Source organism: Mytilinidion resinicola (genome assembly GCF_010093595.1).
Source record: "Mytilinidion resinicola strain CBS 304.34 unplaced genomic scaffold BDZ99scaffold_2, whole genome shotgun sequence".
Taxonomy (NCBI): domain Eukaryota; kingdom Fungi; phylum Ascomycota; class Dothideomycetes; order Mytilinidiales; family Mytilinidiaceae; genus Mytilinidion; species Mytilinidion resinicola.
The window spans coordinates 499,565-520,993 of record NW_022985438.1 but is presented as its reverse complement, the minus strand read 5'-3'; the positions used below and the strand labels follow the sequence as shown (position 1 = coordinate 520,993).

Here is a 21,429-nt window from a genome sequence, read left to right as displayed (position 1 = left end):
GATGGGATGGATTCAAAGTAATGGAGGAGGAAAGCCCCAAAGTTTGCCAAAAGGAGGAGTGGAGTCTATGCACAGTTCTCAGGTTGTGAAGAAGCAGTTCTGTGTTGATTTGAAGAGGCATAAGGCCCGTATATATAGCCTATGAAAGGGGGGGGGGGGGTACTCCCCTGTTCCCCCTTGTTACGGATATGGAAGGATGTAACGCCACTGACACGCTAGTAGTGGCAACCTGAGTACAGTCTAATCTATTTTGGGAAGCGCCGGAGAAGTACCGTGACGGTTCTTAACTCCTCCGCTCCTCTCACTGAGGCTCCTCTTCCTCATAAATGCAATTTACACAATTCCTATTTCATCGGAGATATCTACAAGAAAGAGTTTTGCGGCCTTGTCTTTTGTGAAGCATCTCGCCGTTTTGGGTTTTTGCCCCATCATGGCCTCGCAGATCGTTACCCCTGAACAAACTCCAAGGCCTGCGGTGCTCACACCTTCGCTGTATACCATCTACCAGAACTACAAAAAGATCACTGCGATTGTCATCGACTACCTGTCTTCCAACTCGATTGACGGGTCATCAAAGAAAAAGAAAGCAAAGAAACCGGCAAAGATTGAGACTGTCTAGGAGATTTTGAGAGCTGCGCAGTCTATTGGCAAAAGGAAGATCGCAGCCCCCCAATATGTTCAAGGGGCACTCAGGTCAGCTTTGTTGAGTAGAAGGAAGATTAATCAATGGTATCGCGAGAATGAGATCAGCGATGCGGATAGTAGCGCTGCCACAGCTTCGCATCAACATTTCAACGAGACGTAAGTCGGTATGCGCTCTTACACTCTTGCAATCAGAGCTTTACTCTATCTCTATAATCAACAACGTGTTATGGTATCTAACTAGTACCCTGCGCCGACCGAGAACCCCTATATTTTCAGAATGCTCAATGTGACGAGCTTCCGTGGTGTTCAATTTTTTAAAGCGATTTAAAGCACTCTTGGCAGTGCCACTAATTAGAGCCTACCTGTGTCGAGTAATGTGCCAAGAATGTCTTTCGCTGACTCGAATATCCAGACTAGGTCGAGCTTATGAAGCTATGTTTGCTCGAGAAGATGAGAAAAATACGAAAGCATCGGAGCAGCCCTCGGCTGTTGCTACTGATACGAAGACGAACCGATTTGAAGTTCTTAGCAGCTTGATCGAGCAAGATCAAGACGATTTCAACGTCGAGCCTTGCAATGGATCCGCTCTGCCGGACGCATCTGACATCGAACGATCGACGATCAAAGACAACCTACTTCAAGATGTGCTCGATATTCGTCTTTACGTCTTGGAAATGGACTCCATTTGTACTGCTGTCAAACAGTACTGGTGTCAGGCTGCTATGGGAGCTATCCCGCTACCGTTCGCTGCATGGCTGCCGAACGCTGGCTACTATGCACTCAAGAACATCGCCTCCGTCTACTCACCTGCTATTGGAGGTCATCAAGGACTACTAGAGCGTTATATCCTCAAGGAAACTGGCCTAATGATTCGTGGCATTAACGTCGCTGAGGAAGAAGCACGCAGATCTAGCCAAGAGCCTCTTTACCAACAATTCTCAAATGGCCTCGGACTAGTCACGCCAGCACATCAACTACGAACTTTCCGGGCCACAAAGCAGAAAGATACTGCCTTTATGGAAGTTGTGGAAAAGCAGCCTATCCAAAAGTTCTTCTTGTCCGCTCGCGAAGAAGCACATCAGCAAGAGATGTTCATGCAAATAACGGAGATGACGGTCAGCAACACATCTTTGACGACGTTACCAGAAGACGAAGCCTCGAAAGTCCTGCAACTAGCCGATCAACGACAAGCTATGGATAGAAATGCGATTGGTTCTATCCTACGAAGCATCAAACAGCTTTCGCTCATAGTCGGAGAGAAGTACGGCGTTAAACGCAAAGAGATGCAGATTCTTCTGCCCGAGGTCCGCAACTATCTCCAATCAAGATCTCGTGACTTCGCATATACGCCCATTGTATTTGGGGTGCAACTCATGCTAGAGACATGCAAGAACTTTGTCTGGAAAGACGATGTTCCAAACAATATCAATTGCCGGATCAAAGCCCTTGTATTTCCCAAAGAAGTCAGGGATGCGATTTGTGAAATCCGCAGGCCTGAAATAACAGACAGCCACACCCAGGCTATGGCGACTAGGCTGTACAATTTGGCTGGATGGCTCTATGACTATCTGAAAGAATCCCGTTTCGATATGTTTTACCAAACCTCGTGGGTAGCCGGCCGTCATATGACCATGATCCTAACGCTGTCGATGGAGGCCGGATCGTCTCTCTGTAACGAACGTGGTGCCTTTGGAATAGTTCTGTGGATGTACAACATCCTTCGCTAGCTGACGGATACCTGCCCAAAGATTGAGTTCTTAGAGAAGCTCTGCGACATGTTCGTCGAGCTAGTTTTCCTTAGCAGCCGGCCGACCATACACTTTCAACCGGTATCTTGGTGGTGGGATTAAGAAATACAGGAGTGGCAGGTACATTGGGCTTCCAAGGAAGATGGCAGATGGAGGAGTGGGTCTGAAGGAGCGCATCAAGGCACACAAGATGTCTCTCTTTTGTGCACTGTGCAGCACTGGATGGTCGGGTGACGGCAAATTCTGGAATCAGATCTTCACTAATCGGAAAGAAAAAACGACGCCAAAGAGCCGCCAGTCTGCTGCTTTTGAGAAGCGGATAAAGGAACAGCCTTTTGCGGAATCCCTCAACAAGATCAAGGACGTGGTACAGAGCGAGTTCATTGGTTCGTTTCCGATCGCTAAACTCAACTTCTTTGCGCTGTATGCCTTCTGCACTGAGGTCCTGATTGAGGTTTCGCGAAAGTTTACCGCGCCGGGAGCTATGCCGGTGTCTATGATACCCTACAACCTGGAACTGGCAGTGGACTGCGCTGCAGGTTTCTCCTTTGTCGCTTGTTCATTCGATGTCATTCAAATCTTCCTAGATAGAAACCAATCGGTGGCGGGACATCGAGCTTTGCTTTTGATGAAGAAGGCTTTGATTACAGTAAGCGAAGGAAAGACCGCATCTGACTTTCTATGGAAGTCTCTTTGAGTATTACAATGTGTCGACACTGGTTTTCTACGTCCCATGTATACCATATATCACAGCCTAGCTTCCTCCAACTGCCAAAACCTCGCACTAATGTCAACAAAATTCCCATATTCTCGAACGAAACCGCCGTGACAATGTCTCCATCACTGATACTATACACTTGCTTCCTGTTTACGCACAGATCGTACTTCTCCACCATACCCACCAGGTCTCGCACTCCTACAACGCCACCGCCAACATCACCGCCCCCAAAACAGCCCCAACCGTTCCCCAAGCCTCCACAGCCATCGCAGGCACACCAGCCCCTGTCGACGTAGCAACCGCCGCGGTCCCGGTCGGACTCTCCGTGCCGCTCGCACTCGCATTCGTCGCATTCGCCGCCTCCGGCGGAACCCCAACCCCCTTATTCGGATACGCCGCACATGTCGCATTCGCATCCAACGGACAATCCTCATTGACACAGCACGACTGCAGCTGCGGCCCCGCATTCATCGGAACCAGCGTGACGGCCGGCGAGCACCGCTTGCTGAAGACATTGTAAAGCGTATCATTCACAATCGCCACATCTGCCTTTGAGAAACCGAGCGAGGCGATAGCGAGGGTAGCCTGCAGGTTGAACCAGCCGAGTTCCGCCGCGGAGAGGTCCATGAATTTGTGCACTTCGTACATAGAGGCGCGGCCTTGGTAGGCCGGGAGAGCGGCGCCGCCTTGCTTGGAGCAGCCGAGGAGGGTGGCGAAGTACTGTTCTATGTGGTCGAAGAGGTGGCTGACTGGCTTTAGTATCTAGAGCTCGCAATTTGGAGGGACGTGAGGGGCTACGTACTACTGGATCGAGCTCGTGTTATACGAGCTCACGTTCTTCAACAGCGGGGCTGCTCCTCCGCCGTCCAGAAGCAGAACCGGAACACCATGCGGCGTCGTTCCATCATTTGTTGAATCGAGCTCGCCCGTGAAGTATTTGATGAGGTTCACGTCCTGCCCGTGGAAGTTGCCTGGTGTGGCGATGCCGTGCACGGCGATGCCGGTGTTCGGAGTCGTGTAGTTCCCGAGCACGGTGGTGTGAAGCAGGAGGACCATGAGGAGGCGCTGGTTTGCCTCTGTGTTGGCGCCGAGGATGGTTTCGGCGTAGTAGTCGCAGATGGGGGTGGAGCTAGGGCGTTGGGCGGAGACTGGGGTGGTGGCAAGCGACAGAGCGCCGGTGAGGGCTAGAAAGAGGTGTTTGAGGAACATGATAGCTGAGATTGAAACTGATATAAGGATGGGGATGAATTGATCTATTGACTAATGTAATACGAAGGTAATGGAATTCGATGAACGAAGAACTGGAGCTGCTGAGTCCGACGGCCTCTTCTTTTGGCGACCCCAAGGCTTTTATGTGCTCATTACATATAAGCCATCTCTTATTCGACGCCGTTTGAGGGGCATCAGGTCCAAAGCTCTCGTCCATTGACGCCTTCCCCGAGCGCCAAGCCAGCTGAGAGGCGCATCCACGGTCTTTATTTCGCATGCAACGCTTCCTTTTGGTCTAGAGTATTTCTTTTCTTAGTGTGTCATCAATTGGTCCGCTATTCGTGGGGCTGAAGGTCTGTCTTGGGTGTAGTGTTGCGAGATGAAGTCGACGCTGTGTGGACGACGAAAATGGGTTAGCGTTCCGAGGTGATCGGCGCTGGGATGTCTAGCCCCTGCATCAACGGCAATGCCGTTGTCGCCGTTTCGTTTTCAGCTTTGGACGTCGCGTAGTCAAGCGATTATTGTCATGATGCAGTAAAGAGCTGGAAGAAGTGACGATGAAGGCGGGTGTGGAGTAATGTCTGGCTAGGAGGCTGGTTGAGGTTGAAGGACACGACGAATTGCGTTGAAAGACAAAATTTGTTTGACATTGCAAATTAAATTACTTCACTCACTCTGTTATCATGTATCAAATGACACATTTGTTCCGCTGAGAACTAATGCTGCCGTATGCATCGTCCTCACTCCTCTAAAGGGTGTCGTAATCCTCGAATGAAACACCATTCGCCAGCGCTGACTCTCTCTTCGCACCAAGACACTCCCAGGAGCAAGCAAATTCCAATCTCCGGTTACGAGCAGTGGCTTTGAGGTCCTTTTAGACGGGCCTGCATCCTTGCTGGTCACGTACTTCAGATCGTGGCTAGGCACGCGAGTACAACCAGAGCTGAAGAAGAGAGAATATACACCGTCATTGCTATGTATCAGCGATGGTGCTTCGACGAGTGGACCGTCAGATTTGATGTGTTTAGGATCTCGACAGAGAAACCCACAGGGTCGTTGCATCGTCTTCTAAAAGCTGCAACAGTATTGGCGTACTGACCTGGGGCGGTACTGTATTACCACATATGCCGCAGTGGCTGTGGCTATTGCCATCGATCTTGTACAATACGTAGATCTTATCATCAACGTCGATGAAATGCACTGGGTCAATAGCTCCTCCCCGGTGGGTCGGGCAAGCGAGTGATGTGAGGAATGGCTTGTACGGTCCCTGGGGAACATCCGCTGTAGCAGCGCCAATGCAGTGCAGACTCATGCAATCAGGCTCCCGTAAAGACTCAATGTACGACACTTCATTTGATATCAGCCTCCAACCGTTTACATGTAGAGGAACTAGAGTCCCTTCTGGGGATATTTTGTTTCCACGAAGGAAGTTTAATTCGAGATCCCCAACGTCAGTTCCAATCGTGACAGCACTCTAATATGAACAAACCATGGTCAATCTATCACGTGATGAGGTAGAAACTCATAAGCATGTCTCTCAATATATCCAGTTCGGTTCTAATAGGCAATCAATAGAACAATGGTAAGAGCTGAATACATCATTAGGGGAAACGGCCTCAAACGTGGAGTTATGCCGAGACAAATTCGGCGCCATTTGTAGCAGCTGCAATCGGAAGGAACAGTTTATCTTGTATTGATGAACTGTATGTAGCTTGTATAGAAGACGTTTGAAAACAAGTAAGATTCTAATGCCGGAGTTGACGACGATGCACAGAACGAAGCTGTGATATGTACGTAGCTGTACTTAGGAGGCTAGAAAGGGGCTTACCGATTGTATAAAAAACGTGGTGTTGACAAAGCTAGCCATCATGAGGCCCCCCTGCAACCAGCCATCGACTTAGTGATCTTATTAGGAAGTGAAGCGTTGACCGAATCGCTGATTGTATAGCATTTTAAATGAATTGGAAGCTGGCTAGATTCAGTGGCTTTACTATACTGTTCATGCAAAACGCGTAGCGACCGTCATTTACAAGTACCACTCTCTACGAAGAAAGCCAAAGTCCACAAGAAAGCGTTCGGTGCGATTACCGTCAAACAAGACAAATCCTTCGCGGCTGTAGTCCTTCGAATGCATCGCCTTTGCTTTCCACGAATGCATGGGAACTAAAGACTCCCACGCGTCGATATTCATCGGGAACCCCAGTTGGATATACAAGAAGGCCAAAAACAACAGTATCGACGCGGACCTCGTCCGGTCTCGCCCAGCCGTCAGAATGAAAATTTCCAAGTTTAAGTAATTGCAGGCCTGGCGGTGTCAGAGCACTTTGGCCTCTATACAACCAATCGGGGTGGCAGAAGAGCACAGTGTTACCATGGCTGAATCTCAGCTCACAACTACTGGATGAACTAGAACATCTGGGTCCTTTGGTTTCATGCATCGTCGCCGGGGCTTCCCTTACTACGCCCAAGATGTTTATCAAAGCTTTGTTAATGCGGCCAAATGGTCCACCCCCTGTGGGCTCGATTTCCACATGCAAGGTGACTTTTGGTAGCACTGACTTGCGATTATCATCATTATCATGCATCGTCATCATACTCGGAAAGTGGAAAGACGCCGTTCCTAAATCAAAAAAACATAGTCTGCCTTGCCCAACTCCAGGAAGGTGCATTAGCCGGATTCTTGGCTTCTATGAGGTTCAGGAGATTTGACCAAGATATTTCCGGGACAAAATTCCACATGAATCCTATGATGAGGTCGTTGTGCCAAAGACCGGCTATGTACTGATTGTGGAGGAGCCCAGAAAAGCATGAGGCCAGACTAGTCGCTGCAGAAAACTTGTCTTCGAGTTTTGTTAATTCTCGTCCGTGGTAAGTCGAAGCTATCGAGTATCAATGGGCGTAATAATCCGAATGAGTCTTCCAAATCTGCACGATACTTGAAATTGTCTTACCGTAATCATCAAAAGGGATGTCGTTGTTTTCAGAGAGTGTTCCATGAGCGCAGCGCAAATGCAACGAAAAGAATCCAAAACAGATCATTCTTCGTGACAACATATATTCCTGATACGTCCATGCTCTTTCGTTCCACTTCGACAACTGCATGTCGATCCCGATATGAGTAAGGTGCGAAGGTGAATCGCGCGGATCAATTGTGGTAAACACTAGTCTGTAGTGGCCTTGGATATGAGGCTTGATCATTGACCGAAAGTGAACCATGATTGAAACACGCGCCGTTCAAGAAACGATTGATTGCAAGATGTGGATGCTAGGGCGCATAGTGTGACAGTGGCGTTACTATAGATCTCTCCCATGTTGCTTGCTTCCTTTTGCCAGTCGTCTTCGTCATCTTGGATGATGCAGAGCGTGTCGGCCCAGAGATAGCGAATAGAAAGCTCTCTGCAAACTTTTACGGCATCTTGTAAGGCCCGTGGAAGTTTTCCCATACTAATACTCTTCATGTGGCATCCAAAGTGCTCTTCTCGGTTTTCAAGTTCAATGCAGCTTCATCTAAAGGTCCCCAGCAGTAACTCAAAGCGGCATACTCCAATCCGCCTATTTTCTCAGCCGAACTCGTAGCTGCGTAGCTGACGTGAGAATAAGTCGAGGATTCATGGAACGTGATGTCCCTAAGTCAAGCAGTCTTGTAGGGGTACCACTGGACCTAAGCTCGCGACAGCAGGTGTTTGAGGCAATTGCGGATAGCCATGATATTTTCCTTGCAGAGTATTTGACTGTTTGGCGCGATATTCATGCCAAGCCATGTGGCATAACTTTCTATTATTATGGAATTAGTGACGTCCACTTGAGACAAACTATTGGGCTTGGGGTATAACTGACGTTGCTCCGCTTTAACCATAAAGAAAAAGCGCTTTCGCCGTCCTTCGCCAAGAACCTCCTTAGTCTCAACTGTGAGCGTGCAAAGCCCCGAAGGTAAGTGTCCGCCCATTAAGATGTATTTCGGGTCATGCCACTCATAGAATAGTCGTATTTCTACAAAGCAGCTTGACTTGAGATTTTGAACAAGAATGGAGTCTAGTAGAAACCCGCAAAAACTACAGCCATCATCTGCTGATTGTCTGAGGGCAGGTAGATCGGGTAGAACGTCCTTGTGAATGAATTCTTGCTGAAAAGTTTTGGGGTCATTGTCGAGTATTCGTATGACGGTACCACGTTCCGGGCCCTCTCGAAGATACGGCCGCAGCTTGCTATCATCCAACTTCAAGCCTTCTTCACAGACGCTGCATAGTTCTGAGTTGGGCTGTGACTCCGTTCCTCCATCAGCTTGGGAATGGCTATCCTCTTCTTTATGTCGCTTTCGCTTCGGCATGTTATAACTTCGACCGAGAGTTGATCTTGCGCGGGAGACTTGGTGTCGCTGACAAAGCGCCCAAAGTTCGAGAGAATATCCCTTGAAGTAGGGATAGAAAGAAAAGATGCGCGAGCTGAGGGTGAGTTGGCAGGCGTGGCTGCCTCACCGGTGCTGACCCTACTTCCTGCATCGACCTCTTGGCTGCACCTGCAGGTGGACAGAAACGGCGGAGGCGCAGTCTGGCAGGAAACGGGGCTGAAACGACGGGAGAGGCACACGCTTCGCACTCGTATGAACTCATCCGACCTTGTCAACAATCTGCACTTTCGCGCTACTTAGGTGATACTCAAATCCTGGGTCCGAATACGACTTCTCGACTTCAAAACTCTTCGACTGAGAGAGTTCTTTAATGAAGAAGCACCACGCCACGCCATCCTTTCCCATACCTGGGAAGAAGATCAAGTCGCATTTCGAGACATCCAGGATCTTGAGACTGCTCGCTAACAGAACGGCTTTGCTACTATCGAATTATGCTGTCGTCGGGCACGTAGGGACGGCTATAAGTGGGTATGGGTCGACACCTGCTGTATCGACAGAAGTAATCCGAAGCAATAAACTCGACGTTTCAATGGTACGAGACATCGTCGGTGTGCTACGCCTAGCAAGCCGATGTAAAGGTTTGAGTATTTGATCCAGAGAGCCAGGGTTTCGAGAAAAGCCGGTGGTTCACGAGGGGATGGACCCTTCCAGCGTTTCTAACACTTAGCAATCTTCGTTTCTTTACCAAAGATTGGAGCGAGTATGGAGCCAGAAATTCTCTGGCTTCGTACATCGCGAAGATAACCGGAATCGACGAAAATATCCTTGCTAGAGGTGTACATACGTATTGGCCTATATATAGTCCAATACGCACCCACCTGTCCGGGCACAGCATTGCAGAAAGGATATCTTGGGCGTCACGAAGACTTGGCAGGAAGACATCGCCTGTTGCCTGATTGGTATATTCGACGTGAATATGCTGCTTATGTACGGTGAAGGTTAAAAAGCATTTATCCAACTACAAGAAGATATTCTAAAGCAGTCGAATGACAATTCTAGCATCGCCTGGAGATCTATCGACGTTGCTGTCGAACACCGCACTATTCGTGAGTCTCACGCGCCAGTGGGCGTAGAGGGCTTCCTAGCACTTTCACCTCACGACTTTGAACATACTAGACATTACATGAAAGAGGTCGAATCCTTGCTTTTCAGGCATCTGTATTGATACCATTGACGAACTCGGTCCCTCCTCTTCAACGCGGCACACCAAGCTGGCGAATGGGCAATGTACGAGGTCGTCGAGCTCTCCACAAGATACAACGAATTTTAGACGCAGCTCACGTACTCCCCGCATACCCGAGACCCTTATCCCCATGCCGCACCAACTCAGTCACTACGCGAAGCTTTGCGAAGGACCATAGGTACCGATAGCGGATGGTTCAAGAAACTCTCCTCCGACGATATCAGCCAGCTATATTCTGATTGGGAAGAGAAGCTTACATTTTCCCTTACCGAATCCAGTAAGCCTTCTCCAGATCGGAGAGATATTGTTTATCAAACGTATACTGGAGTGTTTGATGAGCTCACGGAAAAGGTGAAGTCTTCTTGTGGTGACCGACGCTTTTTCATTACTTACTAAGAAGGGCTATATTGGATTATGTCCTCCTATGCGTTGCGAGGAGATGTCATTTATATCATCCCTGGGATTCACGTCCCGATTGTTCTGAAGGGAGAATCGACACACACGGCGAGAAACTGAATGCAAGCAAAGACTCTACAAAACAGGTTAAGTTAGTTGGGGAGTGCTATGTCCACGGATTGATGAATGGAGAGGGGTTGGAAATGGGACTTGTGGAAGAAGAATTGAGATAATTTGATGAAAGTTCAATGGTATTTTAACTATACAATTCAAGGCATAAGGGTGTTTCACTACTAGCATTTTGGGAGAATCGTAGGATGAAGTATTTTCCCCTGGGGAGAGATTTCTTATGGGCATGGTGTATTTGAAACCTTCTATCTGGATACTGCGTTTGATGCCTCCAACCACCCTTAAGGTAGCTCAGCCAAGCAGCCTTCCAAGGCTTTTTCAATCTTACCCAATTTCAATTTCAATCTCAACCTCAATCTCATTCTCAAACCCGTCGCGCCATTTCTGGTACCACATCAAACCACCCCAAGTACCGCCGCCCACGTATACCACTGCACCGGTAATGCACCAGCACCCACATCAACCTCCCCCCTCCATTCTCCAACCTCCACCTCTACCTACTCTCTTCTCCCCTCCCTAACCCCTCTTCCACACCTCCGGCCCACCCCCCAAATCAATCCCCAACCCCATCCCCCCTCCTCCGCCTCCGCCTCCGCTTCCTTCCCCCTTCCCCCTGCCCCCACCACCACCATACCCCCAGCTCCCCCCCTTAGTTCCCTTCGCGCCCCTCTCCCCCGCCTTCACCCACCCCTTCTCGCGCTCCCGCTCCGCCTCCGCCCGCACGCGCACCTCCTCCTTGTACGCAGCCTCCTTCTCGCGGAACACGTCGGCGCGGATGCAGTCGTAGCACGGGAAGTAGCTCACGCGCTCGGCACGCTCGGGGATGGGCTCGCACACGGCGCGGGCCGCGATGGCGGCGCGGCAGATCTCGCGCTTCGGGCCCTGGCGGCAGCCGCACGTGAAGAGCTTGTTGCGCGTGATGCACATGGCGTGGGGGCTTTTTGTTTGGGTTTGGTGGATGGTTGGAGATGGTGCGGTGGGTTGAGTTTCTGCGATTGATCGATCGACGGTGGGTGGGGTTTGGGGTTGTGGTTTGGGTGGGTAAGTGAGTGACGTGAGGAGGTGAGGGTGTGTTGCTCAGGTGATGGTGGATTCACCGCCGGTGGCGGCGGAGGTGGCGGGTGTGCTGGTGCGAGGATGAGGAGGTGAAGCAGCAGTACTAGGGGAGGGGGAAGTGAGGAAGAGCTGGCGGCGGACGCTGCTCGCAAGTGGTGCGATGCGTCCTTGGAGGTTGTTGTCAAGGGCTATTTCGCAGAGCAGATCGGGAGCTCTGGGTCGGCTAGGCAAGGTAAACAAACCCTTCCATCTCGTCTCACCGCGTCCTTTTCAAGCAGAACTAACGCACACATGCGGTGTTATAAGAATAGGAAGCGATGTCACAGCCCGGTAGCTGGTATTCGAGACATGTTTGTTGTGTCCACGTAGATGTTTCAGATGAGATGGATAAAGGGACATTCAAGAGGCTGAGACACATTGAGTGTTTTCACTGTGGCGCACTTTTCGATACAAAGGTGATGGTCACGATGATATTGATAAAGAAAAGTCTCAAAAAGGTATTGGGATGAGTGGATTAATGACCAAAATAGAGATAGTTGGATGTGTTCTAATAGCTACCTCTACCTTTACCTCGATAAGTTCTTAGTCGTCGTCACATGAACAGAGAGCACCCTTCTCGACATACCGCCGAAGAAAACAATTTAGGTTAAGGACCCTTCGCATCCCTCACGCTCACATATCCTTGACGAAGCCAACCTCGACAAGCTTCTCAATCGGCACCTCCATCTGGCTGATCTTGGCCCTCGTGTTCTCCCTCAACCAAATGAAGATATACAAGACAAAACGTTTGAAGACATTGTTCTTCTCCGCGAGAAGACGCAACTGCTCTTTGCCGACAATGTAGACAACTTGCTTTTTGTACGCTGAGTCGAGCTTATGAATCCGCCGCTCTACTGACGCGTCGTTCGGGATCGCGAACGAGAGCTTAGAGACGCTGTTGGTGTCGGATTGGACAGCATCGGAGGAAGCTGAAACAGCGGAGGACGATGCCACGCCGTCAGACTCGGAAGCTGAGAGGGCGGGGAGGGAGCGGAAGGTCATGATCGCGCGGCGGAGCTCGGTATACACGATTTCGCCGAGGTCGGCGCTGATGACCCGGTCGTTGTATCCGTGGCGGATGGTCAGGCGGTAGCAGTTCACCAGCGTAGTCCTCGAGACGGCGTAGCGGTCTTCTTCGGAGACGTGTGGTTTCGAAAGAGCGCGTAGGTGCAGGAAGACGTGGACTTCTTGCTGCGCCTCGAACTTGCGGAGGAATTCTTGATACACGGTTGGGACCATTTCACCGGCTTTGTCGAAGAATATACCGAGGCCTTTGATAGTTGTCAGCTCGCCGCCGCCGAACGCGTCGGAGAGCTTGTGTTTGCCGTCGGTGCCTTTTGTGACGAAACGGTGCAGACGTGGCCGGTCCTTTGCTTCGGAACGCCATTGGTTCTCCTTCCCGTACCGCCAGAGGATGAAGAAGGTAGCGAGAAGGATCGCGAGCAGAAGCGTGAACCAAGCTCCGTCGGGGACTTTCGTGAGAGCGGCACTCAGGAACACACCATCGAGGGCGATGAATGGAAGCCAGATCGCGACAACAAGGACCCAGTTTAGCCGCCATACTACGATGGCGACGATGGCAACGATGTTAGTTGTGATGAAGGTAACGAGAATGACGCATACGCCGTACGCGTGCCCAAGGCGGGTAGTCTGAAGTGTGTGAGAATTTCGAAGCGTGGCTAGCTGGATGCAGACTTACGTTGTTATAGACTGCAGTGACTATGACTGTGCCAACCATCAAGAGCCAGTTCGCCATGGGAATATATACCTGGCCGTGGAACTTGTCGCTGGTATAGATCATCTTGATCTGCGGGAAGTAGCTCATGTTCATAACCTGACTCAAAAGCTGAAATGAGGAGGTGATCATAGCTTGCGATGCGACAATGGCCGCTAAGATAGACAGAACCAGAGAGGGATAGAACATCCCCGGTGGCACCGTTTGGAAGAAGGGATTCGAATATGCCGAAGGATCGTCGGCAAGATATGCTGCTTGACCGATATATGCCAAGAGTAAGCAGGGGTAGGCCAAGCACAACCAGGAGATTTGAATGGCTCTAGATTTCGTTAGGATATGTGTATGTCCAGGTCAATTCGACTAACTTTTTGGAAAAGGCGCCGAGGTCAGCAAAGAGGGCTTCAACTCCGGTAAAAGCTAGCAGGATTCCTCCCAGAGAAATCCAACCGTCCTTTTTATTCCTGACCAAGTAATGTCCCGCAAACCAGGGAGAAAAGGCCTTAAAAACGGTGTAGTCATGTTTGACCAGATTGTAGATACCAAAGGTCATGTTGAAAATTAGCCAGAGCACGACGATCGGTGCCCAAACACTGCCAACCCTATGAATGCCGAAGGGTTGGACGAGAAAGAGGCAGACGAGAATAGCGCAGGAGACACCGATGATAGTGCCATTTGAGATATCCTCTTTCACAACCTTGAGACCTGAGGACAGATGAGTAAGTTGCTACGCGGAGGTTCTAGGCTGTGCTCACCTTGAATGGCCCCAAGAACGGATTGCGCAGGAGTGAGAACTCCGTCTGCCAGAATAAGACTAACTCCAAGGACCGATAAAACCTTCAAGAGAACGCGAGCAACCGAACTGCGCTCCAAAAAGTTCCTTACATATCTGTTGCTGGGCTTTATATCAGTGCTCATATAGCGTTCAAGCTTGATGGTGTGTTTCATTTTGGGGTCCTGTTCAGAGATATTGCTCTAATCTTATGTTAGTATAATTCAAGATGTGAACGACAATGAAATCTTACAAAGCGTGCGAGGAGACTATACATGGCAAAGGTACCACCTTCGCCCTGGTCATCGGCGCAGAGCACAATGAGGACATATTTTACAGTGACGATCAATGTGATGGACCAGATGATCAGAGACAAGACTCCAAGCAGGTCTGTTTTGTTTGGTTCGGATGTGAAGGTCGACGAGTACACGTAGAGCGGAGAGGTTCCGATGTCACCGTAAATGACTCCAGTGGACTGGTAGGCCAGCCAGAACAAGGTAGCTCCTTTGAAGACCTAAGGCCGATTAACACGACGCAAGTACGGCCGGTGAGCAGGATGGATATACTTGTTTCTTCTTGTAATCATCTTCGCGAACGTCCTGGCCATCCTCAGCGAACTCGATGTCTTTAGTCCTAACTTTGGACATTTTCAAGTCGCTGGGATCGGAGTAGATAGAGCCGACGCGCCCATTCTCAGGCGCACGCCGACCGGATTCCTGGGTTATTGAGAATTGAACATCGTTTTGTTCCTGCATGCCAGGCGGAACAGAGGTGGAGGCAGAAAATAGATCAGTGAAGTAGCAAGAAGGGGAGAGGTTGAAAGAGCTCAGCAGCCCACGACACGGCAGGGGTCTTTATAGTAATTTCGTCACCATCACCATAGCTAGGCATAACGAGGGGCGTGTGGTGACGGCAGCGAATGGTTGGCTGCGGAAGAGCTGCAGCCATGACGGACAAAGAGGGTCGATGCCGGTGGAGGCGCATTCTCACGGCAACCAACTACCCAGCGCAGGCCTCTCCAGCATGGAGAGCAGTTGTAGAGGGTGAGCAGCGTCGGTCACTATCGAAAGTGTTGCGTTATCGTAGCAATGGAATTGGAGGGCGAAAATGCCTCAACGCCATGCCATCGAAGGCGACGGCTACCATCGCGGGTTAGGGTGTGGAGACAAGCACAGCCCCGGCCGGGCCACGTCCGGGATTCCAACTTGGATATATCCCGCATGAGCGCCAGAGTTGTGGGAGAGCTGCTGCAGCAGGGTGGAATGCCTGCTGTCGGGAGCAGCTCACTCATATCCTCGGCCCCTGGGCGAGATGCTGTTTTCGAAATGCCGACAGAGTCATCGGTCACCTCCGCACCACTATGTGAAGAAAAGATTCCAAATCTGAAGTGAATTTAGGCCCCTTGGCCGTTGAGACCGAATGCTGAAGACTGAAGCACGTGAAGATCGTTAAGCTTCTGCATCAAGGGACGCTGCAGTAGCCCCCCGCTCCCCAGTCCAGAAACGCCCGTGCCGATCCGTCTTAGGGCTTTATGTGGCCCGCGCTTTGCGATGTGACAGGCGAGACCCTTTGGTGTTGACGCTCCAGGTATGATCTAGCAGTCTCCACAGTGCTGCTCGATTCCGCTCGGTGTCGTCCTACACATCCTCAACTTAAAGCTTACCCTGTGTCTAGCCAATGAGACGCAGAAGCCACCCTCACACCACCTCCTCGTAGTTTCAAACGTGATGATCCTTGAGGATTAGCACGTGCAGATAAGCTTTGACAAGACCCGACATCTGGACAAGTTGGTGTAACCACCTTGGCCTTCGAAACCAGCTGGGTCAGGGTGTCGAGATGAACGAGATGAACGAGATGAACGAGATGCTTGGAGAGACAGTGGATATTACCTAAGCCACACGTGACCATCACGTGACACGGTAGTTGAAGTGTACTTTGTACCAGCAGAAACCCAGCATCTAGACCCTTAGTTGCTACATCCAGGCTACTTCTTTTCAAATCCTACTCATATTCGTGAAACCGTGAGACATGGCTGCGCTACGTTTTTATCAACATCCTGGTAGTGAAAACCCTACTTCCGACGACAATTCCATTTCCTTCTTCATAGAAGTTTGAATATGCTACGAGACCTTAACGACAATGAAACAGGCAATATTGCAGACATTGCAAACTCGACAAAGTCTGACAGCGACAGCCTCCCTTTCCTATTAGAGTCAAATATTGTGCATTGCTAAGAGCACGCAGCATTCCAAACCGCGGAAACCCACACCAAAAATCCCTATTCCTGTCCTCCTCACTATCAATAAACCAGCCTAGCCAGCACTCAGCCCATTAGCCCTGTGTTCCTGCATAACCCTTCTCCGCAGCCCTAGCCCAGGCGCTCAGACCCCCTCGGCCCGTTTCTCGTGCTCCCAAGCCCCTGACGCCCGTCGCCGATCGTCGCAACGCCACCTCCAGATTCTCCTTTCACCGTCAACCACCACCGACCGCACTCCTCCCCCCCAAATAAGCTAATACACACAACCACCACCCACCATGCCCTCCCAGCGCCGCATCAAAGTCTTCGGCCTGATGGTCCTCCTCACCGTCCTCATCACCCTCTACATGACCTCCTCGGCGCGCAGCACCCAGAACTCAGACTTCTACACCAAGACCTCCGACGCGCTCGTCGCGAAAGACCTGGCCGAGAAGGCGGCGGCGGAGAAAATCGACGCTGACGACGTGGGCGCGCGGCTAAAGGCGGCCGAGGACGCGGCGAAGAAGGCGGCGGATGTGAAGGGGCAGAAGCTGCTGAGCGAGGAGGACGAGGGGCGGGGGGAGAAGAGCGTGGCGGGGCGCGTGCTGATGAAGGAGCAGGAGGAGGAGAAGGAGGAGAGCGAGCGGGTAGTCGACATTCCGCATACAGCGGAGGAGACGGCGAAGAAGGTAGTTAAGGCGAAGCAGGAGCCCGAGACGAAGGAGGATCACGAGGTGGAGGTGGAGTTGAATGCGATTCTGAAGAAGAGCCCGAGTGAGTTATACTCCCGTTTAGTGTCTTTTTGAGTTGAGTTGAGTTTGGACCTGTGGGCCTGGGCTAAATTGTTGGCAGTCATCATTTTCTCCAAATCGTTCTGCCCCTTCTCCCGAAAGGCGAAGACAATCCTCCTCCAGCAATACAAAATCGTGCCACCGCCCTACGTCGTCGAACTCGATAAACACCCACTCGGTCCCGCGCTACAAGCTGCCCTCGCCAAGAGCACTGGCAGACATACCGTCCCCAATGTCCTAATCAACGGCCGGAGTATCGGCGGCGGTGATGACGTGGAGGCACTACACCAGAAAGGCAAATTGGACAGCACAATCAGGAGCATGGGTGGCAGACGGATAGTTGAGGTCACCAAGATCGAGGTCAAGAGCAAGGAAGAGGTGAAGAGGTGATGACTCGGCTCCTCGGGCCCGCTTTGGGGCCATGGAAGTGGTGTATTATACCGCTACATCGCTAGCAACTTTTGGAGAACTGCATCAGAAAAGGAAAGAATGGGTGGGGCATCTGGGATCGGATCGGAGGTCTACTGGCGTCGGCATTGGCTTTTTGATTTCGCGCTTTCGATACCTAAGTGGTAGTTAGGGTCGCTGAGGCTGGGGGGTGGTTTACGACACTTCTGTAAGATCCCTTAATTAATGAAGAAGAAGGAGGAGGAGGAGGAGAATGACTGTGGATGTTTCAAAGTGTGTTTACACTTGCTTAAATTAGGAATCAAACAAGATCTTGAGTTATATCTTGTCCTAATTAATAGGAATATAACCAGGCAGTTCTACGTACCTTTTAGGCTATTTTGCTTGAGGCTAATTCAAGAGGCGCGAGGATCGAAGGTAATGCGTAGACGGATCGAAGTTGAAGCTTCAATAGCTGACGAAATAGGTGCGTAAGAAACAACTCTTCAATTTAACACGTAAAATCTGCCGTCATAATTTACTGCAGATAAGAAATCCTCCAGACTATTTATCCTTTCGTCCCTTCATACAATTCAGTCCTGCTCCCTCTGATCACTCTGATCCCTCTCTTCCTGCCTTGCTTGGCGGATCAGTACGTACCTCATGCTCCGCCAGGATAGCCCCGCCCCCCACGAATCCGGCTATTTCAGCCTGCTCTAAACCTGCTGCCTAAAACTAACCGCCCTTCATCAGAATTCCTAGAAACTGGCCCTATTCTAGTGATTCAATTATTGAACTCCTACATAGTTCATTAGTTCCTTCTACTTTCTAATAGTCAAGGTGACTATGGACGAAATGACACCGCCATGCATCTACAGGTCGCTCGATCCCGCCAAGAAGGAGATCCGTCTTCTGGAGCTCCTGCCGGCTCCTCCTGATAAGCAAATCTACGCCTCCTGTCGACTGAGTACAGTCTCACTGCTCGATGACAAGCCTCGCTTCGCGGCGTTGTCCTACGTCTGGGGTGATCCCTCAGTAACTAATACAATTCTATTGAACGGGATCAGGTGGCAGGTCACCAAGAATCTGGCGGAAGCCTTGAAATGCCTCACTCCCAAGGCACAAAAGTACCACCAGTGGGGTGGAAAGACCTTGTGGCTGTGGGCGGATGCAGTGTGCATTAATCAAAAAAATGATCCGGAAAGAAGCCAACAGGTTTCACTAATGGCCGACCTCTATTCCTCTGCACACTTTGTCTACTCGTGGCTTGAATCGGAGGCATGGATCAATACAGCCATCGAAACACTTAAAATCATCTCCAAAGAAGTCCAAAAGGCGAGGAGCAACGTCGATACCCTTCGCAAACTGGATTGGCTACAGCACCACCCGGACCTCTACGCTCACAACTTGCTACTTGATGAGCAAACGATCATTCCAAATTGCCACTGGATGGCTCTTCGCGACTTTGTGGACTTACCATACTGGTCACGAATGTGGATATTCCAGGAAATCATCCTTTCCAGGCCGAAGAGGCTCATCTTTATTAGCCCCACTGGGGCTTCAATGTCTGACTACGAGCTAGATAGAGCTCTAAGCTCCGTACGTCGTGTAGCACAATGCTTCGGCGGCCAGACACGTCCTGGTTTCGTTTCCGAAAATATGTGGAAATACCTCCAGAGATTGCACCAACTTGGCGACATTGTAAAACAAGTTCAGGCCCTCTTGGTAGCAAAAAAGCACCTCTCCAAAGCCACTGGGAGCAACCGTGCCGCGCTATGTATTCTGTCGTCCTTCAACCACAAGACACAGGCTACGAACCCCCGGGACTACTATTACAGCCTCCTGGGGCCTGCGCGGCTTTCCATTAAACCAGATTACGACAAGTCTGTTCAGGAAGTTTGCCTTGATTTCATCAAGGCCTATCTCGAGGTAACCTGCAGATCTTCTTGGCCCTTACTCTTCCTCCACGATGCGGTCGGCCCCAAAGGTTCAAGCGATCACGATCTGCCTTCGTGGGCCCCACGATATCATCTGCCAATGGTGAACCATGTTCGCGGTCCTGATTCCGAAGCCCGCGCGGATGAAGGTGTCTTCGACAGCCGTTCGAAGCCCATCGCCTTACCAAAACTGGAAAACAAGACCATGCACGTATTTGGCTTGCAGATAACTACCGTTAGCTTCGTGAGCTATCAACCTAACAACGAGTTCCTGCATACCGGTGCCATGGGTTCTTATCTTCTTGACTTTTCGTGGCGACACGGTCCGGAATACCGCACTGGGATCCCGACCGCGACGGCCCTCTTCGCAACGCTACACATGCAGGCAGACGGGAAGTATGATTTCTGGAAGGGTTTTGTACTGTTGGGGACTCTGATTCCAAATGATTCGGACTCCACGGCCATAGACGAAGAAATGAGACCGGTACGACATGGCATTTGGAAAGCCTACCTAAACAGTGCTCCGCTCAGGGTCCCACTGAGCTTTGATCAAGCATCCCTCTCATATGCGGTTTCTGTCGAGTGGGCGAGAACTTTGGCCAAATTTGGAGCACTCGAGATAGGCATCTGCCGCCTTTTCGAGACCGAGGAAGGATATCTTGGTATGGGGCCGCTGGAAGTGACAGAAAAAGACGTAGTGTGTGTTCTGGATGGCTTCCAGTACCCAGTCATCTTACGACCGACGGGCGACCAGTATGTCTTTGTTGGGGCGTGCTTTGTACTGGGTCTTATGAGCGGGGAAGCGAGGGACATTCGGGGGACGAATCCAAAAGAATTCAAGTTGAAGTGATTGTTAACTTGAAAATGAAGAGGCCATCTACATCATTCTTGGGGCTAAGGTGCTATAAGGTTCTAAGAAGGGCCCATGCTGATTCGTTTTGAGCTATGGATGATATGAATGGAGTTGGTGCAATAAATTGACATTTTAGGCTCTTTCGACCAAGGCTTATAAATCTTAGTAAGACCTATACCAGGGCTACGCTGCATTTGGTAAATAATATTAGTTGCCCTAAGGTATGGTGACGTGTGACCACATCGTGCCGCAGCTGCTGAAGTCTAAGTCCAAGTCCAAAGCATGCTCACTAAGCTCGAGAAGTCTCACAGGTTCCCTAGATGAAGAAAAAGATTGGCTCTCGAAGTCGTTACCGAGCGATTCGACGCTCCAGATGTATCATGCCGCTCCGTTCTCCTGAGACCTTTTCCGCCACCATTACCGTTGATCAGGAGTCCGACCATTGCAACAATAACACCCATCATTCCAACAGCAGTGTTGACGACGCCGACCACTATACCCGCAATATAACACGTGGGAAGGGATGACGGTTCGAAAACCTTGCAGAAGTCGACCTCCTGCACCCATCTTGGGCTCCCAATTCGTCGGCGAAACGGGCACCGCTAATAAACCTCTCAACCATGGTGAATGATGTCAGGGCGGTACACCTATTCCTTGAGCCTTTCCTGCAGCAAGTAAAGGACGACACAAATAGCGGTATGTGGCCCATGGTGGCCGCGGAAGCTTTTAGACGAAGCTCTATATCCCGAGCTCCGTAGCAGATGCCTTGAGCAGTGTCCTCAACGAGGCACCGAGGTTATTTTATATCTATGGCTACTGTACCTCAATTGTATCACGGATAGTAGAGCCGTGGCCAATGGCACCATCGATTGAAGAGGCCCGATCATGGGTTTCGAAAATTGCAAATCCATCGGCTTTGAACTGGGTTCGGGATAAAGTAAGAGCTGCAAGCGTTTCTCTTCGAGGTCGTCGGCAGTGGGGAGGTGCGATCAACAACCTTCTGCTCATATTAACAGTCATAGAAATCTGAATGGAGCTCCTTTGGCATTTTCCGCTCCCTCGACTGACGACTCACCTGAACCGGACGTTCCAGGCGACTCACTACATCCGTTGCAAGCAAGCCGGCATCACTCGAAATATCTTAGAGCCATCGACGAGAAGCTACTGGAGGCGTTATATGGATTGATGCA

At 50.5% G+C, this 21,429-nt stretch overlaps 9 protein-coding genes across 9 annotated transcripts; 4 read left to right on the top strand and 5 right to left on the bottom strand.

Annotated features, from left to right (window-relative positions):
- The first annotated feature begins 721 nt into the window (after positions 1 to 721).
- On the top strand, positions 722 to 2,454 carry BDZ99DRAFT_121970 (uncharacterized protein). Its single transcript, XM_033712530.1, has 2 exons — positions 722 to 801; positions 1,058 to 2,454. Exon 2 carries the CDS (start codon positions 1,080 to 1,082, stop codon positions 2,370 to 2,372), a length of 1,293 nt encoding a protein of 430 aa, XP_033582731.1. The 5' UTR covers positions 722 to 801; positions 1,058 to 1,079; the 3' UTR covers positions 2,373 to 2,454.
- BDZ99DRAFT_121971 (uncharacterized protein) lies at positions 2,455 to 3,200 on the top strand. The gene has a single exon (XM_033712531.1). The coding sequence runs from the start codon at positions 2,536 to 2,538 to the stop codon at positions 3,088 to 3,090; it is 555 nt and encodes a 184-aa protein (XP_033582730.1). The 5' UTR covers positions 2,455 to 2,535; the 3' UTR covers positions 3,091 to 3,200.
- On the bottom strand, positions 3,200 to 4,684 carry BDZ99DRAFT_121965 (uncharacterized protein). The gene is made up of 2 exons (XM_033712529.1): positions 3,914 to 4,684; positions 3,200 to 3,856 (listed from the first exon to the last, which is right to left on the bottom strand). The coding sequence occupies exons 1-2, from the start codon at positions 4,318 to 4,320 to the stop codon at positions 3,310 to 3,312; spliced, it is 954 nt and encodes a 317-aa protein (XP_033582729.1). The 5' UTR covers positions 4,321 to 4,684; the 3' UTR covers positions 3,200 to 3,309.
- Positions 4,685 to 4,704: 20 nt separating this feature from the next.
- Positions 4,705 to 5,641, bottom strand: BDZ99DRAFT_541610 (uncharacterized protein). The gene has a single exon (XM_033726743.1). It carries the CDS (start codon positions 5,380 to 5,382, stop codon positions 5,002 to 5,004), a length of 381 nt encoding a protein of 126 aa, XP_033582728.1. The 5' UTR covers positions 5,383 to 5,641; the 3' UTR covers positions 4,705 to 5,001.
- A 1,706-nt stretch (positions 5,642 to 7,347) lies between these two features.
- On the bottom strand, positions 7,348 to 8,072 carry BDZ99DRAFT_406052 (heterokaryon incompatibility; the record flags this gene model as incomplete). The annotated part of the gene is made up of 2 exons (XM_033716442.1): positions 7,523 to 8,072; positions 7,348 to 7,481 (listed from the first exon to the last, which is right to left on the bottom strand). Coding segments are annotated over exons 1-2 (390 nt in total), but the record flags the coding sequence as incomplete, so codon positions are not given.
- Positions 8,073 to 10,952: 2,880 nt separating this feature from the next.
- Positions 10,953 to 11,363, bottom strand: BDZ99DRAFT_514409 (uncharacterized protein; the record flags this gene model as incomplete). The annotated part of the gene is made up of 1 exon (XM_033724872.1): positions 10,953 to 11,363. The coding sequence occupies one exon, from the start codon at positions 11,361 to 11,363 to the stop codon at positions 10,953 to 10,955; it is 411 nt and encodes a 136-aa protein (XP_033582726.1).
- A 590-nt stretch (positions 11,364 to 11,953) lies between these two features.
- Positions 11,954 to 14,807, bottom strand: BDZ99DRAFT_457722 (potassium uptake protein). The gene is made up of 6 exons (XM_033718751.1): positions 14,602 to 14,807; positions 14,289 to 14,549; positions 14,019 to 14,238; positions 13,632 to 13,968; positions 13,231 to 13,585; positions 11,954 to 13,181 (listed from the first exon to the last, which is right to left on the bottom strand). Exons 1-6 carry the CDS (start codon positions 14,788 to 14,790, stop codon positions 12,165 to 12,167), a joined length of 2,379 nt encoding a protein of 792 aa, XP_033582725.1. The 5' UTR covers positions 14,791 to 14,807; the 3' UTR covers positions 11,954 to 12,164.
- Positions 14,808 to 16,152: 1,345 nt separating this feature from the next.
- On the top strand, positions 16,153 to 17,889 carry BDZ99DRAFT_457721 (glutaredoxin). Its single transcript, XM_033718750.1, has 2 exons — positions 16,153 to 17,045; positions 17,124 to 17,889. Exons 1-2 carry the CDS (start codon positions 16,571 to 16,573, stop codon positions 17,450 to 17,452), a joined length of 804 nt encoding a protein of 267 aa, XP_033582724.1. The 5' UTR covers positions 16,153 to 16,570; the 3' UTR covers positions 17,453 to 17,889.
- Positions 17,890 to 18,304: 415 nt separating this feature from the next.
- On the top strand, positions 18,305 to 18,718 carry BDZ99DRAFT_377454 (HET-domain-containing protein; the record flags this gene model as incomplete). The annotated part of the gene is made up of 1 exon (XM_033715070.1): positions 18,305 to 18,718. A coding segment is annotated over one exon (414 nt), but the record flags the coding sequence as incomplete, so codon positions are not given.
- Positions 18,719 to 21,429: the final 2,711 nt, after the last annotated feature.

Excerpts from the sequence above, each read along its gene's own strand:
- BDZ99DRAFT_457722 (XM_033718751.1), bottom strand. The coding sequence starts at position 14,790 with ATGCAGGAACAAAACGATGTTCAATTCTCAATAACCCAGGAATCCGGT. Across the intron at positions 14,550-14,601 it reads ATGATTACAAGAAGAAACAA|GTCTTCAAAGGAGCTACCTT; the intron begins GTATATCCATCC and ends AATCGGCCTTAG. Across the intron at positions 13,969-14,018 it reads CGTTCTTGGGGCCATTCAAG|GTCTCAAGGTTGTGAAAGAG; the intron begins GTGAGCACAGCC and ends ATCTGTCCTCAG.
- BDZ99DRAFT_541610 (XM_033726743.1), bottom strand. The coding sequence starts at position 5,382 with ATGCAACGACCCTGTGGGTTTCTCTGTCGAGATCCTAAACACATCAAA.
- BDZ99DRAFT_121970 (XM_033712530.1), top strand. The coding sequence starts at position 1,080 with ATGTTTGCTCGAGAAGATGAGAAAAATACGAAAGCATCGGAGCAGCCC.
- BDZ99DRAFT_457721 (XM_033718750.1), top strand. The coding sequence starts at position 16,571 with ATGCCCTCCCAGCGCCGCATCAAAGTCTTCGGCCTGATGGTCCTCCTC. Across the intron at positions 17,046-17,123 it reads GATTCTGAAGAAGAGCCCGA|TCATCATTTTCTCCAAATCG; the intron begins GTGAGTTATACT and ends AATTGTTGGCAG.
- BDZ99DRAFT_121965 (XM_033712529.1), bottom strand. The coding sequence starts at position 4,320 with ATGTTCCTCAAACACCTCTTTCTAGCCCTCACCGGCGCTCTGTCGCTT. Across the intron at positions 3,857-3,913 it reads AACACGAGCTCGATCCAGTA|CCACCTCTTCGACCACATAG; the intron begins GTACGTAGCCCC and ends AAAGCCAGTCAG.
- BDZ99DRAFT_121971 (XM_033712531.1), top strand. The coding sequence starts at position 2,536 with ATGGCAGATGGAGGAGTGGGTCTGAAGGAGCGCATCAAGGCACACAAG.